The 18,733-nt window shown below is 41.9% G+C and overlaps 1 protein-coding gene and 1 long non-coding RNA gene across 2 annotated transcripts; one reads left to right on the forward strand and one right to left on the reverse strand.

Moving 5' to 3' along the window:
- Window positions 1-2,147: 2,147 nt before the first annotated feature.
- On the forward strand, window positions 2,148-3,033 carry LOC142884215 (uncharacterized). Its single transcript, XR_012926142.1, has 3 exons — window positions 2,148-2,392; window positions 2,489-2,603; window positions 2,833-3,033. It is a non-coding gene; the product is annotated as an uncharacterized LOC142884215 (long non-coding RNA).
- A 6,244-nt stretch (window positions 3,034-9,277) lies between these two features.
- Window positions 9,278-10,565, reverse strand: LOC142884216 (C-C motif chemokine 20-like). The gene is made up of 4 exons (XM_076019733.1): window positions 10,420-10,565; window positions 10,198-10,318; window positions 9,818-9,895; window positions 9,278-9,727 (listed from the first exon to the last, which is right to left on the reverse strand). The coding sequence occupies exons 1-4, from the start codon at window positions 10,496-10,498 to the stop codon at window positions 9,604-9,606; spliced, it is 402 nt and encodes a 133-aa protein (XP_075875848.1). The 5' UTR covers window positions 10,499-10,565; the 3' UTR covers window positions 9,278-9,603.
- Window positions 10,566-18,733: the final 8,168 nt, after the last annotated feature.

The raw sequence follows: 18,733 nt of genomic DNA on the forward strand, positions 1-18,733 counted from the left end.
AACAGCACCGCCAACAGGAACCCAATCATCAACAATGACACCAACTGAAGCAAAAACAACACCATCACCAAATACAGCAGGAGCAGCAACAACCCCATCAACACCAACACCAACTACAGTGACAACTGTATCCACCACATCCAGAAAGGTGCGATGGAGGAAAAGCCGTAATCTTCGGAAGAAGGGGAAGAGGTCCATGACATGGAGACGGAGGCAAAGACGTGGCTGATCAGCCGCTACAAATATCTGCATTTAAATCATCAAAACAAACATCTAATATATACTCATTCTGTTCTGCTTCTGAAAGAAATATCTCACAAAGAAAAAGTTGTAAGATATATATATACACACACATATATACATATATATATATACATATGGCAATCACAACTATTTACTTTTTCTTTCATTAATGTGTTACCACAAAATATTGAATATCCCTTGTTGTTGTTCCTGCATGTAAATAAAACTATATTCATTAAACGTATTATGACAAAGGACTGGTACTATTGTTATTTGTTGACTCAAACATGTTGTTGACACAACACTGAGACACAAACAACCATTCACACTATTCTTCACACCCCTTATGTTAAGGAAAATTAAGAGCTGCCAGTCAGCCTAATGTGCATGCCTTTTCACTCGAAGCTGGAGATTCTGGAGAGAATCCAAAGGGACAATATTGAAATGTCACACAGAAATACCCTGAGTGAAGCAATTGAACTTGTGCCCTTCTTGCAGTGAGGCAACACTGACTTTAGCCTCCTGCAAATAATATTTGCAAAACTGTAACCAAAATAAAAAGTGCAAACAGAGACTGAACTTTGTTTTCTAAGCATGAGAACAATACAGCCTAGCCTAAGCTTTGGTCATGTGTGTGTGTGTGTGTGTGTGTGTCTGCACCTGCCGGTTGAACACTTAAATTGTTGAAATGACACCCAGTCTGATTCGCACATGTGTATAATAATAAGAATAATGTATATATGCGCATTTGCGGTGATGGTATGCAGGATGATGTGCATATTTTCCGTTTCAAGTGAAATGCTTTAGTTTACTTGAAAGAACCACAGGAACCACATCCTGGTCGCACTGTTGAGCTTCTGCTTGCGCACGAGGACATCGTGATAGTTTCACTAGACGGCGGAGCCGTCAACAGGCTGTTCTCGCTTGTAGTAAAATCATAAGCAAACGTGTGCACAAGGACATTCAGTCACTCTTACATTTCAGAAAATGCAATAAAGATCAAATACTCTTAAAAAATGAACGCATTCATATCAGGCCTCTCAGACTTTTAGAACAATACTCTCTACATATATTTTTAGCTTTTTTTTTTCCATGCTTGAGTGTGTGGCGAGGTATTAACCCATCAAAAGGAAAGTGACAATCAAACACTGTGGCTCGACTGGTTTTCACCCACCTGTAATTCTAACGAACACACCATCACACTTCCACTATGCAGTGCATGAATAGAATAGAATGGAATAGAATATAATAGAATCAATTATCTGGAAAATTGTCAAGGACTTAAAGTGCTATAGCAATCACATAGGTAAATAAAATCTAGATAGACCTGCCATATATTTAAAATAAAGTGAAAGACGAAACCAAACAAAACAGAGCACGATGAGGCAGGGCACATCCGCAACAGCCCCAAAACAGTCACCTAATCCATGATTTAAAGAGCTCTTTAAGCCAGCATGTGTCAGTGCACGTTTAGATGGCACCAAGAAATTGCTCCGATGCAGGGTCAGACTTGAGACTTGGAGTTATACACCGACAATACTTTTTAAATTTTTTTCTTTTTTTGTATTTTGAATATGCAGTTTTCAGATAACCTAAATTACAACTAGATGTAAAACTAAATCGCCATCATCGAAAATTCATCGAAAATTTAAATACTTAGTGCTCATAGCAACAGTTTTAGGTGTGGTTTGTCAAAAGGAAAGTATCAAGCATCCACTTGTGCACATCAATAGCCTTCGAGTGACTCGAGTGTAGTGTGTGTGTGTATGTGTGTGTGTGTGTGTGTGTGTGTGTGTGTGTGTGTGTGTGCGCGCGTGTGCGTGTGGTAAAGCTCTCTCATTTTTGGCATTTGGGTGGTGTACAAATTCTTTCCTCCCCCCACTCTGTGGTCACAGCCTCTCCATTCGGTAGGGGGAGAGGTGTCAAGGGGGGAGTGGACTTTTAAAAAGAACATACTCTTTTCAGAGTATCACTAAGTAGCACAGGCACAAGCTTACAAACACTGCCTCTGATCTGAGTTGACTGAGGAGACTACAAATTAAAATATTTGACTAACGCCACTTCAGTTAAAGACAAATCCAGATGCTGAAGATGAGATTTTCTGTGTCATTTGTCACCTTGTTCTCATTCACCAAACTAATATGTGGATGTAAGTACAGTCTATAGAACCATTTTGACATTTTTTCTGGTTTGAATGGTGAAATGAGAAGGTCGCTAACTTTTCCTTCCATTTCTCCTGTTTTAGTTCATGGATTTCCTGCAGACTGTTGCCACAATCTAACAACCACCAAAGTTCATGTGACCAACATTGAGGATTACACCATTCAATCTGGAGGCATCTGCCCAGTTGAAGCCATAAAGTAAGTTGTTTTGTTTTTTTAAATCATAACCTGGTTAAAGAATTCACATCAACAGCAACATAAATTGCAATTATTTTTTTGAGGCCATTTCTCTAAGGTCATTACAAAATTATAGTGTCTCATTCCTAGGTGCCTAAAAGTGACTATGTGATCAGTATGCACTGGAGAAACTTTGCCTTTACTTTAACTCATTGCTAATAATTAAAGTGATGGGAATAAATTGTTGCAGATTCCACACCAAACTGGGCAAAACGTTGTGCTCAGACCCTAACAGTCCATGGGCGAAGCAAGCCAAGCAGAGGGTGGACCAGATGAGAAACAGGCTCACAAGACAAACAGCGCCACAGAATGACAACGCGTTGACGAGCGTGATCTGCATGTAAATAAAACTATATTCATTAAACGTATTATGACAAAGGACTGGTACTATTGTTATTTGTTGACTCAAACATGTTGTTGACACAACACTGAGACACAAACAACCATTCACACTATTCTTCACACCCCTTATGTTAAGGAAAATTAAGAGCTGCCAGTCAGCCTAATGTGCATGCCTTTTCACTCGAAGCTGGAGATTCTGGAGAGAATCCAAAGGGACAATATTGAAATGTCACACAGAAATACCCTGAGTGAAGCAATTGAACTTGTGCCCTTCTTGCAGTGAGGCAACACTGACTTTAGCCTCCTGCAAATAATATTTGCAAAACTGTAACCAAAATAAAAAGTGCAAACAGAGACTGAACTTTGTTTTCTAAGCATGAGAACAATACAGCCTAGCCTAAGCTTTGGTCATGTGTGTGTGTGTGTGTGTGTGTGTCTGCACCTGCCGGTTGAACACTTAAATTGTTGAAATGACACCCAGTCTGATTCGCACATGTGTATAATAATAAGAATAATGTATATATGCGCATTTGCGGTGATGGTATGCAGGATGATGTGCATATTTTCCGTTTCAAGTGAAATGCTTTAGTTTACTTGAAAGAACCACAGGAACCACATCCTGGTCGCACTGTTGAGCTTCTGCTTGCGCACGAGGACATCGTGATAGTTTCACTAGACGGCGGAGCCGTCAACAGGCTGTTCTCGCTTGTAGTAAAATCATAAGCAAACGTGTGCACAAGGACATTCAGTCACTCTTACATTTCAGAAAATGCAATAAAGATCAAATACTCTTAAAAAATGAACGCATTCATATCAGGCCTCTCAGACTTTTAGAGCAATACTCTCTACATATATTTTTAGCTTTTTTTTTTCCATGCTTGAGTGTGTGGCGAGGTATTAACCCATCAAAAGGAAAGTGACAATCAAACACTGTGGCTCGACTGGTTTTCACCCACCTGTAATTCTAACGAACACACCATCACACTTCCACTATGCAGTGCATGAATAGAATAGAATGGAATAGAATATAATAGAATCAATTATCTGGAAAATTGTCAAGGACTTAAAGTGCTATAGCAATCACATAGGTAAATAAAATCTAGATAGACCTGCCATATATTTAAAATAAAGTGAAAGACGAAACCAAACAAAACAGAGCACGATGAGGCAGGGCACATCCGCAACAGCCCCAAAACAGTCACCTAATCCATGATTTAAAGAGCTCTTTAAAAATGAAATGGAAGTCACAACAACGCCTAACTCTCTTGAGCAAGTATTATTGTATATTAAATATATTAAAAATTAAATGTACTTTAATGGGACAGCTTTCCTGACATACAATAATTATGCTGTTATAGATCTCCAGTAAAAAGTGTATTTAGCCCTCTATTTACAGCTTTCAGCAAGAAACCATCGAGGTACTGAGTACGGAGGCAGCTTCCTGCTCAAATTGATCTTGGTCTTTGGAATTGGATCCAAAGAGGGAGGAGCCAACACCCGGCTGAGGAAGTTCACAATAATCTGGTGAGGCATCAGCTCCCTCCGTGAGATCTGTGACTGTGAGCATCACTCACTCTCTGAGTGAAAGTTGGATTCCTCTCACTTACATAATGGGTCACATTGTGATCATCATATATATATGTATATATGTATATATATATATATATATATATATATATATATATATATATATATATATATATATATATATATATATATATATATATATGTATATACATATATATATATATATATGTATATATACATATATATATATATATACATATATATGTATATATATATACATATATATGTATATATATACATATACATATACATATATACATATGTATATACATATTTAGCAGTTATTAGCATTTTAACGTCTTTTGCATTTGAAGTGTCAGTAGTGGGCCGTTATTGCAAGAGAGGGGCGGTGGGAAAAACCCCCTGTAGTGTGGTGAATGTTAAACCTCACGCTCTGTTCGCACTCTTCTGTCAAACTTCCCCACAGATGCATCACCCTGAGACTGAGCTGCACTTTCTCTTTCCGCCAACACTTGGTTTGTCTCGTCTCTCTTTCTTTTTGCAAACCGCATTGTTTGAGCTGTGATGAGTGTTGGAAACAGTCACTGAAAGCCCCTCACAGTCTCCACTGTAGCCACCCTGTAGCCCCCCCATGACACTCCGTCACAGTGAGGGTCACTGGAACAAGGTGGCTGCAGGAAAAAGTGACCATTATCTTGGAGAGGATGAGTTTGCATGTGAGTTCCTCCTAGTGGCCTAATGTGAAAGAGTGTCATTCATAGTTTCAACCAGCGGGAAAAACTACCCTGTGGGAAGAAACCTAGAGCAGATCCAGACTCCAGAGGGCCGACATCTGCCTTTGACCAGTTGGGGTGAGAAGGAAATATAAAAAGTGGAGAGAGAGAGAGAGAGAGAGAGAGAGAGAAGCAGCCATAGTGGCAGACAGGCCAGAGTGAGTTGCAGGGTTAACAAAAAAGCTCTCAAAATATAGATGTAGATATATAAGAATGAATAGTTCAAATATGTATATAAATAGATGTGTTTGTGTCATATCCATCAAAACATTGGACATTGACATGGCTTTTTCACCATATAAAGGCCCAGTGTCTAAGTATTAGCACCATCTTGCGGCAAGAAGGTATACTGCAAACAAATTCATCATGCGTTGAACTTTTAATACCATACATCAGTGTGACTGACACAGAACTCTCCCGTGATGCAATGTCTTTCTAAAAGTAGACATCGGTATTACTTTCTCTTGAGTTTTTTCTCAGTTCCATGTTCTACCTTTAATTTGGTGCAACTTCTGAAACCTCTGAAACCTCCTGTGTAGGTGGTGTGATGTTTTTTTTCTCTGAACTAGTTACGAAGCAAGTGTGAGCGCTTTTTAACGGCACAAGGTCCCTATCAGTCAATAAGTCACCAAATGAAATATTTTGATTTCATTTAATTCAGAATCATTCCACAGTGGAAGCAGCACACACTGATATTCACATCTCAGCAGAAAAAACAGAAATATAAATAAACATAAATTCCACATAAAAGACATTCAACAAACAGCAGCTGGCTCGCTGCAAGTTTCTCCCATTCCACTCTGATTTAGCTGAGGCATTTTTTGTCAGTGATCCAGCAAGTTGGCTCTGCGTTGGTGCCAGTTTTTTCCGTCCAAGTAGGCCATGCTAGTCTTTGTCCAAACTCTGTGCGGGTCGGCGCAGATCCTCCTTTTTTTCACTGTTTTGAATCTGATAAAAAAAAAAAAAAGAAGAACACACACATCAGATTGAACGTTCCATTGACACGGACTAAAAAGAGGCAAAACACAAGGGTCGGCACAACACAGAGTACTTACACCACTGCGTGTATTTTACACGACGGCGAATGCTGTTGGTAGTAACTGTCCAGGGAATCTCGGTGGACCTGAGTTTTCGAGAGTCGTATACAGCAGCTGCTTGTCCCACCTTGAAAAGAAGAAACACAGACTTTGAATTAAAAAAAAAAAAAAAAAAAACTACAGTTGATGTCACCAATGAAACCTGAGGTGTTCGATGCTGGCAGTCTTACCCTGGGCTGAGACAGTGGCCGCCATGGCTATGACCAGCAGGAGCGTGAGGCAAACTGTTCTCCTCATGGTGAGTCTTGAACAATGAATGAACGTTCACGATTGATACTACACTTTTTATGTGTCTCCACTGCAAGCCCACCAGTCCGCTTCTAGCACATTACACCCACAGCTGCACGCTCAACCTACAAACAGTTTCCTCTCGCTACGGAGAGCACGTAGAGTTCTTGCCCCTTCACTAACTCATAAACGGTGGTCTGAAGGTGTGACGGCATTTTCCACCACAGACACGCGCTCTTCATTTAACTAAAACTGTTCCAAAAGGAAACTTCACATCAGTTGCAAGAGGAAGTAAAATAACTGACCTCTGTGCCAGCAGCAAAGTCATGCTTTCACATCACTTTCCTAAATTCCATTGGTTTCTGAGCAAAAATTTCTGATGAGGGCAATCAGGCTGAAAAATTAGCATGTGATTTGATATGGCCAAATAAGTGGGTGCCATAAGAGATCTGTCCTCAAGATGTATGTGTGCTACCTCCTTGCTTTTGGATATTGAAGCAGCTAAAAATTTCGGTAACACTTTCTATGAAGGTCTAGTCTATAATGCATTATGAATACATTCATAAGACATTATAAGGCTTTTAGAATCATGTATGGCAACTTATAACAATGTTCATAAAGTATTATAAGTGGTATACATAATGCATTATAAACTTATACTTCCACACCAAAGTGTATGAAAGAAGAACAGGCTGTTATTTTTTTGAAGTTTGATTGCTAATAATCTTATAGGGTGTTGTTACTTTACTTAGAGCCCTTGAAGTCATCCTATAGCATATAATTGACGTTTATAAGGCATTATTCCATTTCAGAAACTAAGCGTTTATTATATGTGAGAGCAGTTCTTTGACTCTTTATAACTGGCTGAAGTTATAATGTGCTATGTAACCCAGGACTTCACATTCTTCTTTCATACATATTAGTGTGGAAGTATAAGTTTATAATGCATTATGTACACCACTTATAATACTTTATGGACCTTGTTATAAGTTGCCGTACATGATTATAAAAGTTTATAACAACTTCTATAAAGCCTTATAAATGCTTTATAATGTCTTATGAATGTTTTGATATTGCATTATAGATTAGACCTTCATAGAAAGTGTTACCAACATTTCATTTGACTTTCTTCCCCGTGACACAAAGTTGCGATTCTTAGATTGGTGGCTGATGTTATGTAACTGTTCTCACACAGTGGTTTATTTTGTTCTACATTGACTGTGTGGAAAAAAATTGTCAGCTCAGTTTAACTTCTGTTAGCTGCTGGGAGAGAGCTGCCCCTCGACCCTGACCTACACTTCAGAGGCCTTTCCTCTTAATAAAAATGTGGCTCAGACAGATTTCTCGCTGCATGAGGAAGATATATACTCACAGCAGCCAATCCCTGTTTAATTTAATTTATTAAGTGCACCTTGCTCAGCGCAGTACCGTGCTCCTGTCCTTGGACACCTGATGATGGTGCGGACGAAAGCCGTCGCTGCCTCGGATGCAATCATACAGAGAGTCGTGACTTCTATCGGAAGTTTTCCTCGCAGAAGTGAAACCATGACTTAATCAGGGAGAGAGAGAGTCTCCACTATGGCTTTGACATGACTATCACATGCCATGTACACTCATCACCGTGGGTGTATCATCATGAGTGTATCTGTAGAAACTGTAGAGTTGCTGTCTGGCAGACTGTGGTTGTGACTCCTGGTTATTTGACTTCCTGTTCCTGGTCTCCAAACAGTCTGACCAATCTGACCTCAAACATCAACAAGACATTTGTCCTTAACACAACATTCCACACAAGAACAAGTCCAGTTATCCTAACTTAATACTTCGACTTTAAGATGACCTCCACAGACACGACGCAGAGGAATATACATACAAAAGTGGTCAGCTAAAATGATGCTGCACAGTCAAAAACTGTTCAAAAAGCAGTAACAATAGACCAAAAATGTTCTTTATATGGTCCTCTAAATATTGACAGCTGGTTCTTTATTCTTATTCCACTGTTCTGCTGACTTTTGTCTGTTTCCTCTTGATGTAATCAACTAAAAACAAGCTTGACAGAAACGAACGAATCACAAATTCGACATGAGCTGCTTGATGGGTTGGTTAACTATAAGGAGTGATACTGCCACCTAGTGGCGCACTTAAACTGGATATTTGAGGTTTGGTGTGAGAAGGAAACCAAGTGTGTGTGTGTGTGTGTGTGTGTGTGTGTGTGTGTGTGTGCGCGCGCGCGCGTGTGTGTCATTGAGGGAGTCACCTTGCCTGACTGGAGCACCAGCCCCTCTGGGCTGCTGATCTGGAATAGCAGCAGAGATTGCCTGGCTGTCAGTCATTCGTGCATTTGCATGAGCTCAGGGCAGCAGGACAGATCATGGAAAAAGTTTTCAGACACCTCGCAGCACACACGCTGGCAGCATCTTTTTCTGAGTGACAAGTTAGCAGCACGCATGTTGCACCACTGAATGGAACGCTGTACGCAGCATTGGCCTGAGCAGTTTGCCGAGGACTGTCTGCCGCCTTGTTCCCTCTCACAACACGGCACGGCAATTTGAGGAACAAGTCATAGATCTAAGTTTTCTGCAAATATATTGACAGACTTCAGTAATGACGTGCAAATCTTATGGAATAAACATAGACAACAACGGTTCAATGCTGTAGATATAAATTTATTATTTTTCTTTTTCTAACCTGTTGCCATTTTATGCATCTGTAAGCTTGGTTAAATAGGACAGTCATTGCGGAAAGCAGAGAATTAAAAAAATAAAATACACGTTCCAGTATTTTTTTGTCAAGAGGCAAAGAACATAATCCATTATCCTTAAAACTCTCCAGTCCCCCTGAAGTCAAGATTAAATGCAATATTAGAGCTGAGACTGCAGCATTTGAGCAAATGAAAGCAATTAGCTTCCCCGGATTATAGCAACATGAGAGGAATGCAGCATTGGTTCATTTTTTTTCTAAAACTGCTTTTGCTTGCTAATAAAAGCTGTCGGTGCTGTTTGGGAAGACTTTGGCAGGAGTGAACAATCCACTTCCATCAGAGCTCACGCTTTTCTTCAGACGACCCTCACCTGCTTTGGACATCTTGTTTAATTTTGAGCTATAAAAGAGGAGGCAAAGTTTAATTCACACACAGCCAAATACCTTGCACCACCTTTAAAGAGCCCCTGCCTAAGTCTGAGAACCATACCTCAACTTTTGCAGGACCTTCTTCACCCATTCATCCTTCAGAGATGCGCATATTTGAGCCTTCCAAGTTGTCAAGAAACTGTGGTGGTAAAACATGTAGTTAGTCGAGCATCTAGTGTTGAGGAAAGTTGAAACCAATATTTCACAGACAAGCTGTGTTATATACAGTATAAACAAATTATTTAGGCATCTGAACTCTTACTTGGAAATAAATGATTTCCTTAATAAAAAAAAAAACTTCTACTTCATGTAAACTGATCAGAATTTCATTTAAATGTACAATTTAGCCACTTTGTCTAGTAATGGCCGTGGCGGTAGATATGAAGTTATTTTCAGTTAGTTATTTTTGTTTTCCAAAGGTTTTACAGGCAAGAGTCTTACATGATGGCCTCGATGGGGCAGATCCCAGTGTCTGTCTGCTCTCTGTACCCTTTGATCAGGTTGACGGGTACCCGTCTCCTGCTGTAACTCCTGCAACAGGCGTTGGCAGAGCGGCCACTCCCTGGACAGTGCAGCAAATACACATCACCACCTATATTTTCAAATCTGAATTCTGATATATTTCAGATGATGTTCAGTTAGTTAAAAAAAAAAAAAACTTACTAGCAGATTGTGCTGGACTCAGCAGGCCCATCAGGAAACAGAGGAGCGTTGCCCCCAAGATGACTCCTCTAGGACTCATGTTGACAGTGAAGAACCAGAAGATACTGAACACACATCCTCGGCACACTGTATATATTATGGTGCTGTTTTTTTTCTTTCTCACCATTACCTGTGGCTCCAAAATTGAGGACAGGAAGCCCACGGTTGCATAACACCCACTCCAAAGTTGCAGAGTTTGCAGTTTGATCAGAAATCAAGTCTCCGCTGAGCCACTTCTTGACACCCCACATTTCTTTTTGTGGGCGTGAGGTGGGAGCTTTGCCATGGAACTGGTGCACGGCTGCATGAGGCTCTTATTGTCTCCTTGGGCTCTCATCTATATTTATATGCTATCTGGGTTAATAATCACGCTGTGAAGCTCTTCATATAGCGTGGCAGCAGAGTCTAATCAGCCAGCGCACTCGCCTCAGTTCATTTAGGATTTCTCCAAAGCCACGCACTAAATTACTTCATATGGCTGCTCGGTGCGTTGGTGACTGCAGGAAAATTTATATTTCTCGCCAAGATATTGCCTTTTCCTCCGCTCATTGTATTTTCATGTGAAGTGACCGTATATCCACTGTCACAACTTGACATTGCAGTTTGGCATGTTTTGCATAATCAGCAACTTCAGGGTTGCTCTGTGGTCAGAACTGGTGCACAAGTGGCTCGGCAACCTTCCTCACCCACCCCTCATTGTTAGCGTGACCTATTTTGTCTGCAAAGAGCTGACAACACTGAAATCCAGAGCTGCTGACCTACATAGTTTGCCTTTGCTCTCCACAATTAATGTAGTATGTAAATCTAAAATACTGCACGAGCTGTTTGAATCAATTCCCACAGCACAGAGAATAAAACTAATTAATGGAAGAAAAAAATGTAATCATTCAAATCACTTTTCAATTTCTATTTTGTTTTAGGCATTTTTTGTATTTTGTGTAAGTAATGATGTAATAGGTGTGTGCAGTTGAAGATGTCAGGGGTCAGAGGTCAGAATGGACACACCGGTTGGAGGCCAAAAACTGCTGGCTACAACCACGAGTACGACACCTTCAGTTAACAATTAATATGACATTGACGGAATCCACAGAAAATTGATATGTTAATGACTGTCCAAACAGTTTAAATATTGTATGCATTCAATCCAAATACTTTTAAAGGCACAGTAACAAAGTCAACAATACAAACACCTACTGTACCTACACCTACTTAGAATGATATTTTATTTTTTTAATTTGTTTTTGACAAATAATGTTGTTATATGTTCCCTTGTTTGATGCAGGAAGCCTAAATTAGTCTCGACTGTGCTGGGCACTAACTATCTGACAGATCATGACTCATGACTCATGACACTGCCGTGCTAACTGACTCAACTTTTGACCTCAGTGAAACCTCCTCTGTCATCCGAGGTGTGAATGATAGTTTGAGTGTAGAGAGCTACACTCAAACTATCATTCACGCCTCGTTTTTTTTGTTTTTTCTTATTTCTTCCGCTCGGGCATCAGTTGTGTTCGATCGAATTGCAGTGTGTGTCCACCTTCCTCCAGAGGGGGGCAGTGTTGGTATGAGCCACAGTGACAGTCAAGGACGTCTCACACAGCCTTGGTTCCTGTCGTATCAACGAGACATGATTCGCTACTAAACCAAGGTTTAAACATTTTCCCGCAAAATAAATTCTGTGTGTTGCTTCTTTGATGGATGGTTTATATGTTGGTTGTGAAAACATACTCTCAACACTGATAAAGGGTGAACTAACATAGTTGTTTTTGTTTCTTTGTTTGATCCGTCATTTATTAAACAAGAAAGAAAAATAAATGAGCTAAAATGCAGCTCAGGTCGTTTTTACACATTAGCCATTTGGATACAGGAATGAAGTTGAAATTTTGAAATCAAACATGTGAACTTCAAATGTGGAACGTTTCATTCATGATCACTGTTTCTTTTTCTGGAACATTTTTTTGGGCGGCGTAATGAGCTGTAAATAGCTGGCAAACACTTTTCTCCAACACAGCAGCAGAAGCGACGGAAGCTCATTAGCATTCACTCAGAATGTTCTGGGTGGGGGTGGTGGGCTGAAAGGAGACGGGCTGAGACTTAACAGCAAATCACTGCTAGGATTTCTTTCTTTTTTTTTCATTTTTCTTTGGTTTGTTTATCAACATAATCAGCTACTTTCAAGATGAAGGCACTTTGCTAGTCTGGTGAGCCATCAATAGTTATTCTGTATTTGTTAATGTTTTCATTTATTCCATTTAACAGCTAATTTTCACCACTAAATGAAAACCTCCTGCTTTTTTTCTCTTGACTTCACACATGCTTCCACGTTATGTTTACGGGATAATGCTCAAGCTCTGGCCAGAGCTCATTAACTTGATGGAACTTTGCACTCCCCCCAAACCCTTCGTTTCCTCTTTACTCGCCCTGCTGGACGGAGTGGGGAGAAGGACGGGTGAGGCTGGGTGAGGGAACCATTCAGCTGTCCACCCACACAAGCTGCCTCTGGTCACCTGCGTGGGCTTGTGGGGGGCAAAACAAAGGCGAGCAGGAACACACCAACACACACATGGGCACCACTCACCAAAAGAACAAAGAGGCAGATTTTTTGACCACACCACGCCAACTCCCTGGAATGCAAATTGGGGCAAAATTTCTAGGGATTAACAGTGTTTTAAATTAGTCAGATATTGGAAACTGAAAAACTGCAGCTACGGTCGTTGACAGTGTGTTCAAAAGCCGAAAGCACTCCCCGACACACACACACATAGAGTTTAGACAGCAACGAGGCCAGCGATGAGAACATTCTTTCTCAGCATTTTTATTGTTTGTTGATCTTCTTTTTAGTTTCTCTCCTTCTTAGAAAAAAAAACTGTTTTTAACATAATCAGCGACATCCCTGAGTGTCAAACCCACATGACACCCAAAACAAAACACTCTCAAGTATCTCACTGGGGAGTTTGTGTTAAAGTAACTTGATATATAATTATGTGAGGTCTGCAGATTCAGCCGTCACCGTCTCCTCCTACATCCCATCTGCCCTGTGTGTCCAGAGTGGCTGGGTGGGTGGCTTAAGTAGCTGCAGGGTGCTGCTGGCGCTGCTGGTGGACGGGGAATATTTGTAGAAAATAATCAGACTTGTGATGTAACAGTCTGAGTTGCTGTCTTAACCCGACGGTGTGACATTTGGCGCCCTCTGACAAAAGAAGAAACTACAGAAGGGCCTTCATGACACCAAGAAGCGCCCAGGGGTGTTTTAGCTTGGCAGAGTAAACTCCCGGCCGAGGATACACCCGAGGATACACAGGGTGTTGGGGGGAACAGAGAGGAAGAGTGCCATGAAGAGCGGCAGAAAGAGTTGTATTTTTAGGACGCAGACGAAAGTGCAGGGGGTATCACAGCCGGGGTCGCATCGCCGAGGGGCGGGGAAGCAGTGCAGGCTCTCCGCAGAGACCTGAAAGAAGCAGGAGGAGAACAATGAGATTCCTCTCTGAGAAAAGACTAAGACACAGGCGAGCACATGCACGACCACATCCACAGGAAGATCTGCTGCTGCTGCTGCTGCTGCTGCTGCTGCTGCTGCTGCTGCTGCTGCTGCTGCTGCTGCTGCTGCTCACAACATCCTATCAGGGAGGCCAATCCCCTCTTTACACCGTGCATTACAAAGTGTTTTTATTTTAAGACACAGCTGTGATTGACACATTTGTTTCCACCGAGGGCCTGATTTACTAAAATCCCAGATTTCTTGCGCAAAATCGATTGCACACGCAAATAGATTTTGCACGCTATTTTTTTCACATGACGAGTGATGTACTGAGATTGCACATGCAAAGGAAAACAGCTGAAAAAGTGGTAAAGGCCGCCAATTTTAAGTGAGGATTCTGCATCCATGACCAGTTTCCATCAGAGAGAATATTGGAGAGCAAAGTCAAAAATGGCCATGCCTTTGATGCACATCTTCCATGAGGACACTCTGATCATCATCATCGCCAGTTGGTCAGCGCTGTGACAAACCCTCATTGATTCCCTTTAGTAGATCAGCTTCGTCATTAGTTCGCACATGCGATGAGGTTTGTATACGGTTTTACATGCAAAGATTTTGGTTGTGATATCATAGAAACTGTGCTATTTACCACTACGCTCCATTCTTAAGGATTTGGTCCGGAGTCTTGTTCGGCATCCACATTCAAACCTGATTGCTCACCAAACACGGTCCCTTTTGAAGATCACTCTCTTGGATTGTTGTGGTATCAGTTGTCCATCTTGTCCGATTTTCACCTGAGCCTCCATTCTGTACCGGCGTGGCTCAACTCTGAACGATCAACCACGACATATTCTCCTTCTTCTTCTCCTTCCTCCTACAGTTCATCTTCTTTGCCGGTCAATCAATTTCTTAGATGCAGGGTGTAGATTTTTATGCATTTTGCCTTTAAATGCAAGAACACATTCACACATGGGACAATTTTACAAAGTGTGTGGAGAGCTCGAGTTCACGTAGATGACCTGATGGTGCGAAAATTACTACGCTCTATATGTATGATGAAGGGCCACAAACCAACATCTGTCAGTCAAATAAAGCAACCCTCCACAACTACAAGTGCTGCTGGAGTCTCCTGACATTTTCATGGGTGGATGAGTGTCCTTAGGTGTTTCTCGTTCAGGCAATGTACTTGCTTAAGTGAACTCACTACCTCGTGAGGAGGAAGTAATGAACAAGAGGGATATTTTTGGCACAGTGTGTGCTTCTTCTTCTTCTTCTTCTTCTTCTTCTTCTCCTCCTCCTCCTCGTCCTTCTTCTTCTTCTTCTTCTTCTTCTTCTTCTTCTTCTTCTTCTTCTTCTCCTAAAATTTGCTTGGTCCCAATCACGGGTTGCATATGTTAAACTACTTTCACCAATGAGACTGTCCCAATCAGTGACTCAAAGGCTTCAAACGCAGCCTTCATTTCCTGAATTAGAAGGCTGTACCAGATGGATGCTTCCCGGTCCAGCATATTCAGATATACCCCGAGGACAGACTTTTTCCTGAAAAGTGATGGAAAAAGCTGCCACTACTGCCGCCAAAAGCCAATCGCAGGTGGTACAGTTATTGGTGCAAAAGGACATCTGATGTACTCTAGACCGTCTGATGTAATAGCGCCTGTTTTACAGTGTATTACAGTGCTAAATAATGCTGGATTCCCTGTGACACAACTGTTCAGCCTTTACTGTCATCATGTTTATGTATTTCGACCAATGTAGTTGTTGTCTGTAAACCGGAGCTGCCTCGCAAAGTCTGTCAGCGGTTCGGAAGGCGCTGTGCACCTTCTGAATCTCATCTAGTAGGTCAGTTCACAATCCAAGGCGTTTCAAGTGTTCTTATACCAGCACTTTTTTATTTGCTCAAGCTCAAATTGACCCTCCAAAAATAAAAAAGACATCTGACACACACATACTTAACCGTCAGGCGGTGGCTTTGGCGACTCTGTTGAAAGATGGGATTAGGAAAGGTTTGAGTGCTCCACAGGTGAGAGGGTAGCAGTGTGACTGACTGGAGGACAAAAACAGACATTTCGCCCAATCCCTTCACTCTGCAGTTTATTTCTGTCCTTCTGCGGCTTTCTCTCCTCTCTCTCTCTCTCTCTCTCTCTCTCTCTCTCTCTCTTTCTCTCTCTCTCTCTCTCTCTCTCTCCCTCTCTGTCCTCCATTGTCGCCCTCTGAAGATGTAAATGCCAGCGGAACAGATGGATGGAGGGAACGTCTCATCACTCCAACACCGTGTTTTTGCATTCACAAGCAAACGTGCCACACAAACCGACTCCACTCGCTGAAATGGACACACATACCCTCGAAATGCAATGATGGATTTCTCTGTCGTGATGGCAAACAAGCATAATTTGGTCAACCAGGTATGGTGCCTCAAACATGCTAATCAGTCTCACTCACAACATACAGATTCCGTATATATATATATATATATATGTACATATATGTACATATATGTATATGTCATGTGACCCAAAGAATAGTTCCATGAATAAAGTGTTCACTCGCAGTCAGCCAGAGGCACTCTGTTTAGGACCGCCAGCCAAATAAAACCTGCACTCCTTCCAGGAATATCTTAGTGGGACTTTGAGGGAAGATTCCTTTTCTAGACCCATCACCACCACCACCACCACTACCACCTCCTCCACCTCCTTCTCCCCCGCCTCCTCCTCATCTCTTTACCACCGCCACCCACCCAATCAGATCCTCACTGGCAGTGCGCTGCTCCTCATCTCTCTTCTCTGCTTCTTTTGTTCGTCTCTCCCTGCCGCCCACACACCTAACCGTCCCCCGGGTTTTCTTTTTTTTTTTTCATTATTTCTCTTTAGGCACCCGCTTGCATGCATGCACGCACATACATTCGGCTACCTCTCAAGAAGCATCGCTCTATTCTTCTCCCTGTCCCTTTTTTCCTTCTTTCATCATTAATAGAAACAAGAAGATAGCGCGTGTATGTGTGTGTACCAGCGATCAAGACAACATTCAGATGTGTAAACAGAAACAGACTTGGAGGCCTGTATTGGGCGCTGCTCAATACAGATGTGTGGGCAGCAGCCATCTGGTACCCCAAATGGAACAACAAAAAGAGAGAGAGTAAGAGTGTGTGTGTGTGTGTGTGTGTGTGTATGTGTGTGTGTGTGTGTGTGTGTGTGTGTGTTTGTGTTTGTATATTTATGTGTGAATCTTTTTTTTTGCTATTTCTTTACAGCTTGTTAACATCGTTACCATTTTATTTTTATCTTGTTTTTGTGCTGATGTGTCCGCGCAAATGTGTGTTGTTGAGGCGGGAGGCTGAGGACGAAAATGAAAGTCTGGGTTTGAAGCTGGAGGCGGTGGATAAAAACCCCCTTCCTCCCTCCAGAGACCGTTGGAGCCTCGAGGGAGAGTGGGAAAACATCCCGACGGTCATCAATCAAAACTTTAGTGACACAAATGACCAGAAACAACGGTGAGTTTCCCATACATGTCATTGTGTCACCTCAGCCCGGCTGCCATGTCCCGCCCACCTGCACCGACGCCCCATAGGTCCCCGCCACACGCCGCCTCACGCCATTGGCCCGTTGATCCCCGAGCGAAGTCGAGATTGCCCCGCTTGGCTAATTGGCCCTTTGTGCTTGCGCACTCTGTCGTGATGCGGTCGAAGAATGAGATGTGGAGACGGTATTATGGTGGATGGTTAGAAGAGTGGCAGGTTAAAGCGAAGAGGGGGAAGGCTTTTTTTGTTTTGGGTTTTTTTTCAAAGCGCCAGATGCTCTTCCTGCGTCTATTATGATTCCTTATGGGGGATCGAGATTGTTTCGCCGTAGCAACTACGAGGACAAAAAAGCGAGATGGCGACTGGCCGAGATGGAGTCCCACACAAGCACATACATACATACATGCAAATGCGGACGATCATGAACGTGCTTCCTAATTCGACAGCCCTCCCCTAGAAATCGAATAAACTTGAGCTAGCCCGCGCTCTTTGCTAGCAAGTTTCATTCGAGGTTATGAGCTGTGCCATTGTGCACGCTGACCAAGAACCCAACAAAACTCTGGCTGACCTTTTTTTTGGACTCCAAAGAGGGTAAAAAGGCCGCCAATGGATGTAAAGTGTTTACTATTTCAAGCTGTGCCTCCATCCAGAAGGATTGTTCACCAGAGCCTTTGAGAAAGGGAGCGTGTAGGAGGACGGGTCATGCGCCTCTTCATTGTTAGCAGCAACACTCTTCGGCACATGGCCCTTTTTTCCTTGGAACCGGTTAACTCAACGCCTGTGCTCCTCTGCATGTTCATCACATTCATACTTGTTGGGGATGTCTAGATACAAATGACTTTTTTTTTATTTTATTTTATTTATTTTTTTTAAGAAAAAAAAGAAAAAAAAGACGGAGCTCCTTGTGCTTTTATACCGGAAAATCTCTCAGGGAAACGTTCAGCTGCATTCATTTTGGTTTCTCCTCCCTGAGCCAACATCCGTCAACAGGTGGCAGTGTAGTTCCAATTTTCAGCACTACTCAACAAAAGGCTTTTTGCAACCTCAGTCGCCTTGCCAAATCTGAACCTTCAAATCATTAGATGTCGATACTCCTGTGCATTTAAAAAAAAAAAAAAAAAAAAAAAGACAGATGATCAAAAATGTACGCGGGATGATTTATTAACACATGCATGGGTGATTTTGCAGCAAAACGTGACCTTTGACCCTCCGTAGCAATTAGTGTAGTGGCTAACTGAATGTCCTTAATTCAACCCAGCAGGTCGCTCAAATGATCAGCAAGA

This window comes from Nelusetta ayraudi, unplaced genomic scaffold (assembly GCF_046127955.1).
Source record: "Nelusetta ayraudi isolate G7.1 ecotype Tasmania unplaced genomic scaffold, CSIRO-AGI_Nayr_v1 ptg000011l, whole genome shotgun sequence".
NCBI lineage: Eukaryota > Metazoa > Chordata > Actinopteri > Tetraodontiformes > Monacanthidae > Nelusetta > Nelusetta ayraudi.

Coding starts and splice junctions, on each gene's coding strand:
- LOC142884216 (XM_076019733.1), bottom strand. CDS start 10,498: ATGAGTCCTAGAGGAGTCATCTTGGGGGCAACGCTCCTCTGTTTCCTG. Junction 9,896..10,197: donor TGCCCCATCGAGGCCATCAT/GTAAGACTCTTG, acceptor TTACCACCACAG/TTTCTTGACAACTTGGAAGG. Junction 9,728..9,817: donor AAGGTCCTGCAAAAGTTGAG/GTATGGTTCTCA, acceptor CCTCTTTTATAG/CTCAAAATTAAACAAGATGT.